Source organism: Centroberyx affinis, unplaced genomic scaffold (assembly GCF_046629955.1).
Source record: "Centroberyx affinis isolate AG114_WGS23_722 - 3 ecotype Tasmania unplaced genomic scaffold, CSIRO-AGI_Caff_v1 ptg004352l_1, whole genome shotgun sequence".
Lineage (NCBI taxonomy): Eukaryota > Metazoa > Chordata > Actinopteri > Beryciformes > Berycidae > Centroberyx > Centroberyx affinis.
In genome coordinates this window covers 166,475-184,062 of record NW_027282050.1, presented here as the reverse complement: position 1 = coordinate 184,062, position 17,588 = coordinate 166,475, and the positions used below count along the sequence as shown (strand labels likewise).

Sequence of the window (17,588 nt, the reverse complement as noted above, 5' to 3'; positions counted from 1 at the left end):
AGTAGTGAAAATAAACTTTAAAATGTTGAAAGAAAAAGAATTAGGGGCATAAGGATACAGAAACCATATTATGGAAAGGTATAAAGCTTTTCCTTTTTATTCTTAGTTCGAGATGATGACTAAATCAAACTCACATACAGCAACTTCTGTGGACTTTACTCCGAAATATAAAACCCACTGAAGCCAGAGGCTCCAACGCCTACAGCATTTTAATCAATGACAACTTCTTTTCTCATACTTTGTAAATACACATTGCAAATGACAGAAGATGATAGTGGGGTGACTAAAAATACAAAAACATCCTCTAATCCTGTAAGAACCACTGATCTGTGGGAGCAAGTACATAATAAGCTTAGTGGAGCCTGTCATTACAGTGTTACCTGGCAATAAATAAAAAAAAAATGAAAAACCTGTGTGTTTTCATACAGCCTATACACGGAGACCTGAGGAACACATTTCACAGTTTCACAGTCAAGCTTCTAGTACTAGTATTTTACTCCATATATCTGGGGTTGTAGTAGTAGCCGAGCCTGAGTGAATCTGAAGTCTAGCATAAGTCCAATATCGACTTCCATCATGAAATGGTTTCTGTTGTCCATCGGTCTTGTGTGGCCATTATCTAATGCTTAGATCTCAACATAGTAGAGTGCTTCATTTCAAATCATATCCAGCGTTTCCCAGCAGTAGGTGAAACCTGCCTGAAATCTGGTGTGAAAGTCAAAGGTTTAGAGTTATAGTCTTAAATAGGTCTTGGTTAGTGTTCAGCAAAGAGTAGTGCTTCGTCTGGACTGTGCTGAAGGGCCTGGTTCCAACTTGTGCTGTTGCCATTACCAAAAAGGCAAGATGGATGGCTGCCCAGGCTGCCTGGTTCTTTGGAACTTGGCTACGTCTCCTGCCTTATGAATCCATGAAGGACAGAGGAGGAGCCACTTGTAGAGTTCCTGCTGGTCCTCTCAGTGGCAACTCAGCTCTACAGCTGAAACACACAAGAGGCTGCACTGCAATTAACTAGCTTTGACACTTTGACAAGTCAAATATTGAGACACATGGATATTGTGTGAGTATCAAGACATTCCATACCTTTAGTTATCTCCAATGTTGTCTGCATATCCCGTCATATCTTGTTAATTGATAAGGCAACATAAGTGTTGTCCACACCTGTAGGTGGAAGCATATCTGTAACTATGGGAATGCTGACAGGATGATAAAAGTTAACTCTAAGGAGTCTGACACAGCAGGACTTACAGGTTCTGGTCTCTCTCTCCAGTTCAGAGGGCTTCTTCTCCTTTTTGCAGAGCACCTTGGCTACAATGATGATAATGACAACAGCTACAACAAATGTCAGGCCAGACACCAGCCAGCTGATCACCATGGGACTCAATACTGGATCTGGGTCTGAGGGTGAGAGGAGAATAAACACATTACACTCATATCTGTAATTTACATACTTGATGGGGGAAACTGACTGTTTGCATAGATGGAATTTCATTTACTACTTTAGCATTGATTGATTGCGTCAGATTTAGGCAAAATCTTTAAACTCCTTTCCAGCAGACTGGTAAGTGATGCTTCTGTTCATAAACCAGCAACAAGAGTAGAATGCACCATTACCGATTTCCCGATTACCCCGACTCGGGTAATCGGGGACTACTATAGCAGTCATATTTTTAGCAGCCTACTAGAATTATAAAGCACTATTTGAAAATTCTATTATTTGTGGCACGTTTAAAGAGCAAATCAGCACTAAATTACATTTTAATGTAAACACGGTTATATGGCTTCTACATACAGTATATAGAATAGTATTTATCCTGCACTTGATTTCAACATTTTTCAAGTCAACTTTCAACCATGTTGCACTTCTGGCCACATGTCAATCAGTAATGTCAAGGCAGGTATTTCGCCTTTGGCAGCATCAAATGTTTTGTGATCAGAAAATTGTTACCGCCCCCAAGTAGGGATGGGTGATCCTTTATCACAGACACGACTCCCTATTCACTCTCGCTCCCCATCCCACTTTTTTTGTCTTTTAAAATTGTGTACTAGGTAGAGACTGACAGAAAACAGTGTGTTTACGCACTCTTTAAAAGACAATATCGCCATTTTTGACATGATAATCCTGTGCTGTTCTTGCCTTTACGGAGGAAGAGACCAGGCAGTAATCAAGCATGTTTTTTCCCCATTACTGAGTTATATGGTATCCAATTTGTGCTGTCTGAACAGTGTGTTCCTTGTTCTGCAAAACCGCTTCATTGGACTGTAATCTAGCAGCCGGGGGACGCTCTTTCTCAGAAGTTGTATTTATGGAACAATGAAGCAACTTACAAGAAACAAAAAACCTGACTTAGTTCATCTTGGCAGTTTTTAATTAAATGAAGTAATTTTCATGGTTTTGCAGATGTAATGGAGGTTTTGGGCAGCATCAAATCCACTCAAATCTTATACCATATATCTCAATATAAAAAAAAAAATCATACTGAAGCGAGGTCAAAAGTCTTCACACATAAAGGCGCGTGAGATATGAAAAACAGCAAAACTGTCCCCTACTATCCTACAATTGTGGAATAAGGAGAAACACTAAAAAGCTACACACTAAGGAACTGTTGAGAATGTCTAAACAAATGCAGAGATGTAACTTATTTAGATGTTCTTTAAAAGATATTACAAAAAGTAAACAGAAGGAAAGTGCAAAAAACAATAAGAATGTTTCAATACCTAGACCACCCTATTTTTAGCCACTCAAGACTGGCACACACCATAGACATTATATGCTATGGTTTATATCTTACACCGTAAGCAAAACACAATATAATGCCATCCACTTCACCTCTGATGGATATAGGCAGGGGCTGGCTCTCTCTGGAGACAAAGGTGCGTCCGCCCAGCTGGACCCGGTACAAGCAGTAGTAGTAGCCCTCGTTGGAGCTCTGGGCGCTGGGGAAGGTGAAGGTGACGGAGGGGGTGAGGGCAGGCAGCGACTGGCGCACTGTGCCGTTGGAGCGGATGAGGCGCAGCTGGAAGGAGCCTCCGGGATACTGCTGCAGGGTGGAGCAGGTGATGTTGAAACTGTGGCCCTTGATGACCGAGCCGGCCGGGGCCTCGTTGGACGTGTTGTACCAGTGTTGGGGAGTCAGGAGCTCCACTGTGATCAGCCAAGATAGAAGGAATAAGAGAGGTCATTAAAGGTGATGCAGACTGTATGAAATCAATCAGCTATGGGAATTCTATGAAAAATCTATATACAAATTTTGAATATGAATGATATCTATCTTGGATCAACCATACCAAAGTAGTAAGGATTTTGGCTCAAGTGAAATTGAGTTAATGTGGAAAAGAACAACCTGTGCAGGTATGACTCACCTACAGTGATGTTGATGGAGTTGCTGGGTGGAGAGCTGAGCAGCTGAGAGAGTGAGCTGCCCTTGATCCTGTACAGACAGCTGTAGCTGCCCTGGTGGGACGTCTCCAGGTCGGACAGAGTCAGCTCCACTCTGGTCTGGCTCTGGTCCACCCTCTGGGTCACCAGCGGCGTGGACACACCATGCTTGTACAGGTGGAAGTCACTGAGGTGGTGACCCAACAGGACAGTGCAGCTGAAGCGAACCGCCTCCCCGGCAGAGAACACAGAGTGGGGTGACAGCAGGGAGAGGGTGGGCATCAAAAGGGTACCTGGAGGTAAACACACAGGTTAAACACAAAATGTGAGTATGATCTGATTTAGCTTATCAATGATAACTGCATGTTGCCATGTCTCCCTTGTGCTTAAGTGAGTGTTGACGTTTGTATGCATATCTGTTTGGTTAACTAGAATATGAATCAACATAGTAGATAAAGTCACCAAGTCATCAATCATCCAGCACTGCTCCTTTGTTTGTGAAAAGCATAGCCAGCAGGGCCTCTCACCTGAGCATTTGACCCCTGCATCGTTGTCATGGGTGCAGGGGGGGTCACTGTGGAGGACACTTGCACAGCGTGTCAGACTTTCCTCATGTCCAGTGCACTGGACATGCTGCAGCCAGATCTTTCCGCTGCCTGAACCAAACACTGCACCATGAGGGGCAGATTCAGCTAAGCCACAGCCGAGCTCCAGGCACACCACATCAGCCTCCCTAAAGTCCCAGCCATGGTCACAAACTGTCCCCCACTGGTTATGGTGAAGTACCTCGACTCTCCCGGAGCACTTGTTCTCTCCATCCACTAGTCTGATCCGACCTCCACCTGCACATCAGAGACAAGCACTCAGAGCCAGAAAGTACAGGAATGGCTGTGGATATTGCACTGGATTTGGCAAATGCAGCAGAATTTTTATCAAGCTTACCAAAAGCAGTAACTCCATCCCATGGTATAAATAAGCAGCCTGCAAGGAGGGTTAAAAGATGGTTTCAGGCAAGTAAAGATTCAAATGCATTAAACATTCAATTTTCAATTTTGCAGTTGCAGTATCTGTGAACTGCAGACTACTCAGGCACTATACATCAGCGGTCACTATACCCCCGAGTCACATGCATGTTATTGCTACCAGGGTTCGAGTTATGTGGGAGCCAGTGGGAGCTGAGCTCCCATAAGGAGGGGTCTGAGCTCCCATAAAATCATACATCTGCGGGGGTCGCTAATACATTGCCAACAACCATTATTTTAATTATTATTATTTACGTTGACGAGATAAATAGGCTAAAAAGAACTACGCACCATATTCTCTCGTGAATGACAGTATGACTGCACTTCACCACCATTTGTTTGTTTGTTGTGTGTATGGGGTGCCCATACACACTGTTGCTGTGTGTGTGTGTGTGTGTGTGTGTGTGTGTGTGTGTGTGTGTGTGTGCGCGCGTGTGCGCGTGTGTCTGTGAAAGTGTTGGACCACGTAATGAGCAGTGAAGTCTCTCTCTCTCTCTCACGGAAAGTGCACCCGTTAGGCTATTATTTATTTATTTATCTCCGCCCCTAACGGTAGTTATTTTAGAGACCCCCACAAAACTCAGATTTATAACTCGAACCCTGATTGCTACATTACATCTCACTAACTTTATGTGTGATGTTAACTATACAACTGCTAGGTGGTTATCTTGTTGCATAACCACAGAGAACATAAGCTACCTAGCTAGCTGGCTAACAAGCTTAGCTAACCACGAATATTACTTAGCTGTCTTACCTGTTAGAGAAAGGATATGGTGGATTCTCAGCATCTTTCACCCTTCCATTAGACCGCAGGATAGGAAGGATATCTATGGTGATGGTGATGATGATGATGACCGTTCAACGCGAGTAACTGCAGAAGACATTAGCTTGTGTGCTAGCTTGGATCGGCTAAGCGTGGCTTCAGTTAAAAACATTGTCGAGAATTGAACGCCGGTTAGTAGCCACTAGTACATTCACAAGTAGGCTATCTAATGCATTTGTTGAGGTTCAGAGGATTTGATGAGAGTCCAGTTGTCAGAATAACATTAGCATGAAACTGTGGAGATACAACATGCCGTCAGTCACAGCGTCGTACTCACGTCAACAGTCGGGATGTTTCTCCCGGCCGTTCCCCTTGCTGCAGACAGAGGTCACCACAAGCCGCAGCACTTACTGCATTAAACCTATTATCTCTTTATGAAAAGCCGTCAGTCAAACAGGAATAGCGACTTCTATCTCGGCATTAAACCTTAAACACTTAAAGGGGAACAGCTCAGAGGAAGAAAAAAAAAAAATCTAAATAAAGCCAGCCAAGGTGTTGAAGTGTGTATACTGCCACCTGAAAGAAAAAATCACACTGCACAAAATATCCATCAGTCATTTAGTCCGGAATTGAGTGTTATTTTGAATCTGATTTTTGTTAAAACAAGTGAAAAATCTGCCCATTGAGTAAGATAGGCTATTTGAAACTTGTTTCCAGTGCAAATCAACCTGTTTCAAGAATGTTATTGAATTAAAAGTAATTACCCCCCTCTCTTGCTAGTGAGGTGATCTGCCTCGTTTCAAAAAATGTCCACTCTTGAAAATAACTGGCACAAAAGAAACTACATTGGAAACAAGGAAAGTGGAATTATCTCACCCCATGGAAGTTTTCAAGATGGATGTTTTTTGCAGTGTAAAAAGTGTAAAATGCCTGAGGTGCACAATTTGTTTTGCACAGTGAAGTAGGTCTTGGGTGCAAGGTCTCTACTTTCACAAGCAGCTCAACCTGTCAGGTGTTAAGAGACGTAGCCTACAGGAATGTTGAAAGGTTCATTTTAGTGTCACAGTGATGAGGACAACAATCCCTGTTGTGATCTCAGTTATCCATTAGGTGTATCCACCTTTGTATTTACAGAAACAATTATGTATTTACTTGCCAGTGCAGGCTTGTTGAAGGCGTCAAAAAACAGACACTTGTTCAGATTGATGGGTCCATGTAAGGATTAAGGGAGAAACTGTGATGTTTTACATTTAAAAACAAACCTCATCACTTTCTAAACAATTTGCATTTAAAACGAGCATTTGTTATATGTAGCCTAATACTGTAATATATGTATATTATTATCATATCTTTTGTATAGCACTTTTAAAAACAGTTTACAAAGTGCTTGACGATCGTGCCAAACAAAAGATGCAGAAACAAGGTTACCCAAGAAAAGAAGGGAAGGGCAGAAAAAAGCAAGACTCATTGGTCATTATTATGTAAAAGCCTGTCTGTAGAAATAGATCTTAAATGATTTATTAGATTTAATAGATCACATTGATTCTGCCAGCCGGACAGGGAAGGCAGGTCTCATTTTAGTCTTAAATCTGGATTTAAGAATTATCAGAAGATGGTAAGAAGAAACTTTACTGATCCGCATGGCGAGGGCTGTGTTACCCATAAGCCAGTGGTGTCCAGAGAGTCTCCAGGTTTTCATTCCAGCCAAACACTGCAGCAGCTGATTTCACACATTAGTTCCTCCCTGGCTGGCTGAAGGTGTGCTAATCAGTGAAACTATTTTCCATTTTCTGTTCCTGAAGCTCCCACAGCTGAATAGTCTCATTTCAGCTGACTGCTGAGGGCATGGCTGACCCAGGGAGCAGAGGTCAGGCTGTTTTTATGAGGACAGATAGAAACTCTTGGAGAAAAATTACTTCTGCTTTTCTTTTTCTTTTAAGAATGTGCAGTTATAAAGTTAAGGGTGTGAAGAAAGCATTTAGTCTCACCTTATACTGATAGGACCGTTGTCACGAGGGCATTCACTCTGAAGAACACTAGGCCTATCACATATAACTAAATCCATTTTATAAACATGGAAGGGCAGAAAGTGCATCCCACTGAGAGATACTGACTTTGAAGCAGTTTGCATTTGTCTACATTAAGTTAGATCTTAAGCTAAGGATAAGATGGTGAGGAGATCTAGACAGTCTCAATGTCACAGTGACACACTGAATACTATTTAAACTCTTTTTCAGTCATTACAATCAACAGAAAGCCTCTTTGCATTCAGGACTTTGATGGAGAAGAAGCATGAGCAGCCCAGCGGCTCCAGGCTCCTCAGTCCCAAAGGCTTCTGGGTTCAATCCCCCAAATCTTTCATTTGTGACGCCCTCACTGAGCAGTCTGTTATAAAGGCTGTTTTGGACAACCTCCCCAGTTCTCTGGACCACAAGACCACCTTTTTTTCCACTCAGTTCAGGATAAGACGGTGCTGCCCATTCAAGCAAATTCTTATTATTGCACATCACATTCTACTGTGGAATAGCAATTTTATTATCATCTAATTTTATTTTACTTTTAATTTACTTTTTTATTGTATGTCTGTGTGTTACTTGTCATTGGCTACTTTTTGTCATTGCTTTTTTATTTATTTATTTGTATGATGTGTCGTATGTTTCTATACCTGCCTGCCAATCAGTTGCCCACTGGAATTAAAATAGAGAACTGAACTGAACTGAACTGAACTGAACTGAACTGAACAAATGTCTTGGAAAGGTACTGTACATCCGTTCACATTGTAGCAAGTGTCTTCTTCCATCAAGACAGGCTGAGGCACCGACAGTCCTCTTCTCTTCACTGAGCTTCTCGTAGCTGGGCTGAATTTGTCTGTTTGCATTATATGCAAAGGTAAATACCCAGTTGTGTTCTCAAGGTGGTTCACTAGTCCATTGTTTATAAAATATACAAAATAGGCAAATGCATGCGATTGAGACCATCAAGAATTGCCTTGGTTTCAGATGGCAGCGTGGCTCAATAATTTTTTATAGCAATATGCTGAACATGAAAGGTATACTGCCTGTTTGAGCAAATTTAAGCAAAAAAGTCTGTTTTTGATGTGTCAGTTCTTTTGGGAGATCAGATGGGAACAGCAGAAAACTCTTTTCTCAGTTCTGTGTTAGTGTACTCTAGGTGAAGCAGGGCATTACTGAAAAAATGAACATGCATGCTCAGCAAAACTTAGTTGAAACAAAAAGCATATCTGGCATTGATGAAATTAAATGAACGTCCTGATGTTCAGTCATAAACATACTACCTTTTTTATCAAGTAGATAGCCAGAGAGCCTAGCTCACACTCTTATCCAGAGCAACTTAAAATAATTGCAACAGTAGAATAAACTTGAATTCCTGAATAAGAAATACGTTTACACTGTGAGCAGCAAAAAAAAAGTTCAAACTAAAGGGAACATAAACTTGTTAAAACACGCCGTCTTTCAAGACTTCCTCTTTTGTGGTTTCTAACCACAGCTAAATGCTATCACGAGGTACAATTTCCTACTGAACAAAACCATGTTTTTTTTTAATTGTTCATCTTACTGCTTCATAGTTATTTTATCATTGGTTTGAGACACAAAAACAATGAGGATATCTAGACTGGAGTAAATAAACAGAACCAGTCAACTATAGCCCTAACATGATCTGATATTCTTCATGGTTTGATTTGATGTTCTCTATGTATCTCCTTAACTTATCAATCATTTAGCCATATGTCAAAGATATTTATTTTGCAATAACTTGTAGTTTGATTTTACAGTTATTCAGTCATCTTTGTTTTGTCATCTTTGCACAACCCAGGTTCCACAAGGCTTAACTAGCCTACTGCTTACTGTAAAGAAAAGGTAGATTGGTGTAATAACTGACAGTTTTGTTAGGTCACCCACCAACAGATCTAATTTCTTGATGCAGTTTATTGAGCCACTGGTCAAATAAGCATTCAAGTTCTCATTATATTGTAAAAGGTGACTGTCCTTTCCACAAAGAAAATATACAGATAAACCTGTATATAATAATGAAAAATATGATAAACTTCTCTGATGTCATTCAAACTTCAAAATCACCACATTGTATTTATGAAAGAATAAACAGAAATCTCATAATGGTCTGTGTGGTCATTGGATTGCAACGAACAGCACTATTAATAGTGCCATTTTCTGAATTTCTTCCCTTCATTAACTAAAATGAATCAAACTGCCAATGATGGATATTGGTACATTCACCACTGATAAGCATAAGGAAACAGACAAACACTGTCAGAACAATAAAAATACATAAAATAATTTAGTTAACTTAACACTACTCCTCTAAGCAGATGACCTTTTTCATAGGTATGGAGTTTTCATAAGTACCGCAACTGTTGAGTTATTCCGTTAAACTTCTAATGGCATGCTTTCAATAAAATAAAAATACATTTAGGTCTTTGGATAACAGTACAACCTGCTTCAAATTCCACCAAAAAAGTCTCTATAGCACCACATGAAAAAAATGTATGTGCTGCATTTTCAACTGTCTCTTGCCCAGTGTGCCTTGGGTATTGTGTGGCTTCCAGCATTTGATAGAGAAACCCAACTCTCAAACGCGTCTTCACTTTGACTCTCTCAGCAGGTGGACGATGAGTTCATAGGTGGAGAGGACGATGGCTGTGTTAGGGATTTGTCTAATTAGCTGTGGAATGAGTCCTCTGTAAAAAGCTGCATAGCCTTCCTCCACCGCTATCAACCTCCCCGTCTGGAAGAAATACTTGTACTTGCTGCCCTCCTCCCGCAGTCTTGTCCGAATGACCTCTGCAGGGACACACACAGAGGGGAAAAAAATACAGTAAAGTCAGAGATAACCAATCGCAGTCACATAAAAATGCTCCTCCCTGACATTGTTGTGAAATAACAATGAAGTGTTTACCGTGTGGGTAGGCTATGCAGGACGCACACCCCTTTGAAAAAGCAGCTGCCACCATCAGGCTCAAGAAATCCGACGCTCCTTTCTCCGTAACACTATTTGGAGATCTGAAGCGGCTCTCTGCAAGGTGTTTCTTCAGTGTCTCGTAGATGAGGAAGCAGATCATGGTCTCCGAGATGCCGGCGTAGGATGCGGTCAGGCCTCGGTAGAAGCCCCGGATCCCCTCTGTTCTGTAAACATAGCGGGCGCACTGCAGTGCATTCATCTTTTTCTCTCCTCTGGCTCTGACGGGGGAAACAAATCAGAGACAGCAGTGTCAATACAAGATCACGTTTAAGCAAGTCATGTTTCCTTATTGGGTTGAATCATTAACTAGTATTGCCTTTATTGAACGTTTTTAACTTTATTAGATAAATTCATAAGGGCCACCATTTTATATCGCAGGACAGGTGTTTTGTATTTAAATAAAGATAGGGCTAACAGACTTGTTCCTGTGACCTCTCATGATACTACTGCCCTGTACTTGGCAAAGTAAATATAGACTCTTCTTCTGCACGCAGCACAGTGCGTCAGCAAGAGTATTTATGGACCCCGGTCACACGCTCAGTCTTGCGCACTGCATAACCCAAGGACGGTGTCGTAAAGACAGCCTCTGTTAAAGGTTACATTACATTTGGTGCAATCAGAACTGCAAAGACCCTCAAATAAATCATATTATTTTACACAGATCTAAAACTGAACGCTGGAATCTGTCTAGCGTTTACAAAGGTAAGCACATGTGAGGTGAAATTAAATATGTACACACTTTTTCTCCAACTGCATCCTTGTCTTGACCATCCAGATGGGGTTCATCAGGGAGTTAGTAACAAAGGCTGAGGACAAGGGATAAAACAAGGGGATGTCAGTTTGACAATGCAATGTAAGTTACAGTTTTCACCCACAAAATGTGATTCAAAAAAGGTAGAGTAATTCCAGTATAGGGGCAGAGAAATTGGATTTTTTGGTTTAATTACACTCGCACTCATTGAGGGGACATACTGTATGTACCAACAAAGGGTTACATGCAGACTGCTCACCTGCAAAGCCAGCAGAGGACATGTGCACTGCTCCACTATTAGGAACGAAAACGCCATTGAACACCTCTTTGGACTTTGAGTATGCAGCAAAGTAAATGGCTCTGAAATATAAAGAACATAAACAGATAAGAACTCTATACAAAAGCCACTGTGAAGATAAACCCATGATGCCTAACCATTAATGCATTTTTAATAAGCCAGTGTGGTTTTATAACTACAATGCCTTTATGTAATCATCACATGTGGGCTCCTGTGAGCCTTTGACAGAGCGTATCCAGAGCAGTCTGTTCCCCAGGGCCTGCTCTCTCTGCTTTGCTTCTGGAATAGCCCGTCACAGCACCAGAATGGGCTGAATAAGCACTGGGCACCAGAGATGCCCCTGGAGCTATTCTGAATGTGGGCCTGTCCAAGTTGGGCAGTGGAGCGGAGGGGCAGTGAAATTACTTAGTAAAGGAGCATGCTGTGGCTATTCATTAACCATGGGGAAAAATATGTATATGTAACCCATCACCTTTTTCAGTTCACAGAGTCTCAAAGTCTGACTAAACATTGCTGTAAATGTATTAGGCGTATTCATTGTGTGGTTATATCACCGTTGTATATTACAGCCAATTTCAAAGCCAGCTTCAACTGAAATCCATGAGGAAATAAGAGCAAAATACTGACCGCTTGTTAATGCTTTACAAAGAAAAGAACAAAGGTGAAATTTAAACTGTATGACGTAGAGACAGAACAGTTTAGATTTAACTTTAAATTATTACTTGGAGTAAAACCACCATCACAAACCACTGTTTAAACTAGATACTTTGTTGTCCAGCTCTTCTGATATTATTTTACTGTTACATAACAAAAGTAGGATATTGGGATATTGATGTCACATTAACACGGTTGCCACGCCGTTTTTGTCTTTTGTCTTATGACCTCACTAAATCGATATGGGTGGTGGGGAGTGTACTGTACAAGACATGGAGGGCATGGACTACTTTTCTGCAGTCCTATACTGAATGGAGACACCGATATTACTGTACCTTGAGGGGGCCACGCCAACAAGGTTCGGTCCTAGGCCACGGAAAAGTGATCTTGGTCCCTCTTTTTCTAGAATTGACCTGAAATAAAAACAAACATTAGTTAAAAAACACACTGGTATAGTTGACAGAGTTTTATAGATGTTTTTTTTATCTCAAACTTAATATATCAACAAGGTCTGAGTGAGATTAACCCAGGCTCAGTGGGTGTCTGAAAATGATCGCTAACTCCTGAAATCATCCTAAATGTTACACTGCGCCACCAATCTTGTTTACCCAAGTTGCTTTTGCACAAGCTTCAGCACTATTCCCTTTGGCCCAGGTAATGCACCATGAACCCTGTCCCCTGGTTCATCACGCCAGCGACATCCCACATACTCTTTTGGATTATAACCAGGGAGTGACCTTCATCCTCCAAGCAGACAGTCAGGCCTGCCTGGGGCCGGACAAAGGGGGAGGGTAGAACTAAAATTTGCGCTCTCTCAGTGATACTTAACACCTCTTTTCAAACAATGACGACAAGTTAAAGAAACAAAGAAATAACCTCCTTTAAGGTAAAATGAGTGTCCAATTTATAGTCCAACTCTAGGTTTCAATGGCTGGCGAAAACGTCATGGTCCTTATTTGCCTCTCAGTGTTACTAGTACATCACAAAGAGGATGAAACCATAATTCTGTTAAAACAAGGAGAGCATTCCAGTATCTTTGCAAAAGTTTGAATTTAGTCAAACTGAAACACTGGGCAACAACTTGAAATTAACTTGCAGCAAATATTGCATGCTTTTCTGCAAAATTAACATTACCATATTAGTCTTTAGGCCAATGTAACAGCTGTAAAATGTTAAATAGCCTGCAGCTACAGCCAACAGTCAGCTGACTCCATTCCAGACCGGTTCAGTCCGAGACTTCAGGCTGTAATATAACACTGATGCAGCACCATGCAAAAAACCTCCTGCACTACGCAGCACAACGTCCTTCCTGACTTCCCTCCTGGTTCATTGGAGCTGGGACAAAAAGGGCCTCATGCAAGGGCCAATTCCACTGATGCCACAAACCTGTTACATGTCTGTCTTGAGGCCTGGTAGTAAAACATATTCCATGTCCCCAAACAGCTGGTTAAGAGCACTAGAGAAGAGCGGGATACTGTCTACTTAATCCTCCTTTACGTAAGAAAGGATTAATGGCCCTCAAATTAAGACTGTGGTGGAAATCAGAGGATATGCCCTCGAAAGAACCTCCCTGAACTGAATCACAGAACTGCAGAGGAATTTACTGAACCATTCCCAAAAACATGTTATTTTGGCATATCAGACATGCTCAAACACAGCGGCATTCCCAGGGCAACGCTTTCAATAGGCCGCCGCCGTGCCACTACATATGTCAACTGCTAACAATCATGCCAACCACAACATGACAGTTCTGACAAACAGAAAAGTGCACCAGCTGTGAGGAAGGAACACTTTGTCTGTTAATGGAAAAATACAAACGAGCACCTCAAGGGACAACCTGCGCAGCATGCTGCAGTGCTCCTTGTAGAACAAGAACAACAACAATCTTACCGTAGGACCTGCAGCAGCCCTGGTGTAACAGTCCCTGGTCGAATGACTCCGGTGCCACTCAGGGTGCCCAGCTGGACCTGGAAGACGGGCCGGAGGGCGAGGCCAGACGACTGCAACCGCGTCTTCAACACCTCCAGGGGGCAGGTCATGATGGCTCCCACTGTACCACTACATCTGGACACACAAACATGAGGATTAGACTTTGTGAAAAAGGTTTTGAAAAAAGATGTCTACTATACAGTCTTTTGCGTACACAGTAGGCCTTGTCCCACCGGTCAATAACTGCATGTGATGTTTACCGTTATAACAGTGGCTAACCTGCTCCAGAACAGTGTGTTCCTTAGATTTGCGAGGCTACTCATATCAGCTTTGACCAAGTTTTTCCATCAAAACATAGCTGTGCAGCTATGGGCAATGTGCTATGAACAATTATGGTCAAAACTGGTCTCTTGCTGTGCCTTGGAAATGCTTCAAGATAACACAATACATCTGGTGCAAAAGGTTGTCAGCTCAGACACTCTAATTGGACCCGTTAGGGGCTGTTGGGAGCAAGGACAGATTGTTTTGTATATACAGCTTTCCCAACTTCAGCTCAAACCATTCATTTATCTAGTTCTTTACAGCTCTCATTGGTATATCCTTAATAAACGGTGTCTACAACCTTGTCAGTAACAAGCTTAGAAGTGAGAGTCAGATTAGACTAAGCCTCTCTACTGTCTCATGTCTGAAGGACAGAGTCAAACATCTGAGGTACAACACCACCTGACCTAGTTGTCTATTCACGGATCACTAGTCACCTCTTCACCTCCTCCAATTGTCGGAACTTGTTCAGAAAAAATATATTCTGGACGAGACTTGTTGCATTGCGTAACCTAATTTGTCAAGCAAATAACATGCACCAGTGCTGAAACAATGTGGCGAGGAGGAGTTGTTGAGGTCATGACCTGATCCCAAAGATAATAAAACCAGGGGAATGAGTGCAATAGTTTCTTGTTTTAATATATAGGCCCTGTGAAAATGACAAGCATGCTTTTTGAAAGTATGTCGTGTGCATTAGCCTAAGCGTTGTTTTTCACATACTATACAAACTGACCAAAGGCTGTCACACAGGCTTTGCTGGATTTCTGAGTAATTGTTCAGCATTAACCTGAGAGGTCAACATATATTTTCTCTCAACAGGTTCTACATATGTTTTAAATGATTGCCTATGATATGGTCAAATAGGTCCACACTTAAAGCAAAGTGGTCACCATTTGTTAAATATAAATTAGTCTACATTATTCACAACTATTACACATTTTTAAATAGCAGTATAATGGCTAAAGACAATAGAAAATAACGTGTGAGTTAATTTCCTAAAGGTAAGTCAAAACATTTCAAGGGTAAAAATGGCGTTCATTTTAAACAACACAATGGCATTTAAATGTAACCTAAACATCAGACGAATCGTATTTAGCTATACAACTATAAATCATACATGGCATACAAATAACACTGTTCGGACAGCCAACATTAATGGTTAGCAACTGCTGTCCTTGGTTGGCTTGGTGGCATGGAAGAGCTAACGTTGTTACCCCTATAGGTTCAGTGTTATGTAATACCGAAGGACATCATGCAAAGGTCAGTCTCATGACTGCGCCACTTCCAGCCATGGCAGCGATGGGATATTTTACACACAGTCTTAGCTTAAACAACATCAGTGTTTACTCGGTGTAGGTTATTGTTGAAACTAGTGAAGCTACCGTTTTAACTGTACCATCGGCACAAGTAGTACGAGCCAGCAAGAGACCCAGCCGACCGGGCACTTATATGTAACGCTAGCTATTAGCTAACTTCAGACACGGATGTGACTGAGATCTGGAAAGAAAAGACGTTGCCAGTTCATTGTCAAGGATCATTTAGTTTCAAATGAAATAAGATACCGTTTATCATACGTATTTATATAGTCCTTCAACATATTGAATACATAAGATCAACGCGGCAGCTTTACTCTAAAAACGAAATGGACTGTTATGAAAGTGGAAATATGGATAACCACTTAACCAGAACGTAGACGGCAGCCATCGCTAAGATCATACAGTGCTACCATGAGCTAGCGTTAGCTCGCAGTATAGCATAGCAGCTAACGTTACTGTTAACAAGCTGGATAGTAGTTTCTCCATTCTCGGTACGGCTGAACGGCTAAAACACAATACAATGTGTTAGGTGAATGAGTTTCAATGTATTTGGGTTCATATATTCAAAAGAAACTAACAAGTTAGTTAGCTAAGAAAGCAACGCCACCTCTCGCGACCAAGCAAACGAGGACGGTATCGTTAAAGGGATCACAAGTACCGTTAGCTCTTGCGGTTAAGTTATTCACCCAGTGAAAACAACAACATTAAATGTGACTTACCCCCCAGCGAAGAGATGTAATAGCGTGTCTTTCTGTGCCATTTTCAAACTGCCACCATACTCTTCTTATGTTTCTGTTGAATTCGCGTTTATATCAAAGAGAGGAAGGCGACGGTTTGATCCCCGCGTAGCTAGCTAGCCCGCTGCTGTTCATCCAGCCGGCTTTCTGAAGCTGTCAGTGAGTGCAGTGCGGCAGGGTGACCTGAAGAGCTGGCATTTACGTCAGGGGGCCGGACGGGGGTGTTGTCTGTGACGTATGCAGATGTGCGCGCGTCTCCTACACCACCTTTAAATTATTGCACAATTACCGACAAGAAAGCTTCAAAAACAACCAAAGAACAACACTCTGCATTTATTGGTTCATCCTGCCCATACTATTTATACAAAACAAAACAAAACAAAAGATAAAAATAACTAGAATATGACTAGAATATTCGTATATCGAATACATCATATTCATATAGGGACTTATAGTGTGTCTGTGGTACTCAGTTGTGAGTTTATAATGACATTATTTTACTTATCACTATTCTTTTTTATCTTCTATGGTATCATTATAATATTCCCATAAGGACTTCCAATCATATTCCTATAGGGACTTTTGCTATGATATTTAGTATCTTTCTAGTATCTTTCTAAAATGTATTTTAGATTACTATAGTGCTCTTTTTTGTGGGCATGCATGCCATGTTAAATGATGAAAGGACTGCATGTTAGTGTGCTGTGAAATGTGAATTAATAAATAATAATTAAATAATTAATTAAACTTTTAATAAAAGAAAAAAGGTCTTGAAAATCACTTGCCAATATCCACAGATGAGGTACATTTTTGGTCTGTATGTCTATCTCAAACCCATTATCTAATACCTACTACCTCTTTCATCTGCTATTACAGATTGGCCACCAAACTAAGTGTCCAATTTACCTGTTCCTTCCATTCTGATTAGATAGGGATAGTGAAAGAGAGAGATAAGAACTAGAGAAAAACAACCTCATCTCCCTCAATCAGAAGACCACAGAACAAGAAGTCCTTGGTTTAAATTGGGTAAACACGAGACACTGTGATTATTCACTGTGGCATGAGCCACATGGCATGAGCATAGTTAATGAGCACATGATGTGAAGGTATGTGCTGCCCGCCAATGGGAGTTGGAGGTGTGTAGCCTGAGTTGGAGTGTAACTAATTTGCTCACCCTGAGGATATCTCCGCTCTGAACCTACAGAAAGATAGCCGGGTTATTCAATCACCTTGACAGCACCTTGTTTGTCAGTACATCTGCATGATAACAACCTTTTGTGTCAAAACAGTCTAGTCAAACCAGATGCCCTTGCTTTTTGTCCTTTTGGAAATCATAACAAAACAGTGCACATTAATTCAGTGATTGATATGGAAAAACAATAACACTGGGATTGATCTTATTTTGCTCTTCAGCAAAGATGTG

At 41.3% G+C, this 17,588-nt stretch overlaps 2 protein-coding genes across 2 annotated transcripts; both read right to left on the bottom strand.

Moving 5' to 3' along the window:
• Nucleotides 1-81: 81 nt before the first annotated feature.
• Nucleotides 82-5,493, bottom strand: LOC139664657 (uncharacterized). The gene is made up of 8 exons (XM_071543566.1): nucleotides 5,153-5,493; nucleotides 4,319-4,357; nucleotides 3,904-4,218; nucleotides 3,361-3,669; nucleotides 2,828-3,142; nucleotides 1,246-1,395; nucleotides 1,081-1,158; nucleotides 82-976 (listed from the first exon to the last, which is right to left on the bottom strand). The coding sequence occupies exons 1-7, from the start codon at nucleotides 5,184-5,186 to the stop codon at nucleotides 1,115-1,117; spliced, it is 1,206 nt and encodes a 401-aa protein (XP_071399667.1). The 5' UTR covers nucleotides 5,187-5,493; the 3' UTR covers nucleotides 82-976; nucleotides 1,081-1,114.
• A 3,754-nt stretch (nucleotides 5,494-9,247) lies between these two features.
• slc25a33 (solute carrier family 25 member 33) lies at nucleotides 9,248-16,313 on the bottom strand. The gene is made up of 7 exons (XM_071543572.1): nucleotides 16,148-16,313; nucleotides 13,753-13,926; nucleotides 12,198-12,275; nucleotides 11,170-11,270; nucleotides 10,899-10,965; nucleotides 10,097-10,377; nucleotides 9,248-9,981 (listed from the first exon to the last, which is right to left on the bottom strand). Exons 1-7 carry the CDS (start codon nucleotides 16,186-16,188, stop codon nucleotides 9,782-9,784), a joined length of 942 nt encoding a protein of 313 aa, XP_071399673.1. The 5' UTR covers nucleotides 16,189-16,313; the 3' UTR covers nucleotides 9,248-9,781.
• Between the last annotated feature and the right edge of the window lie 1,275 nt (nucleotides 16,314-17,588).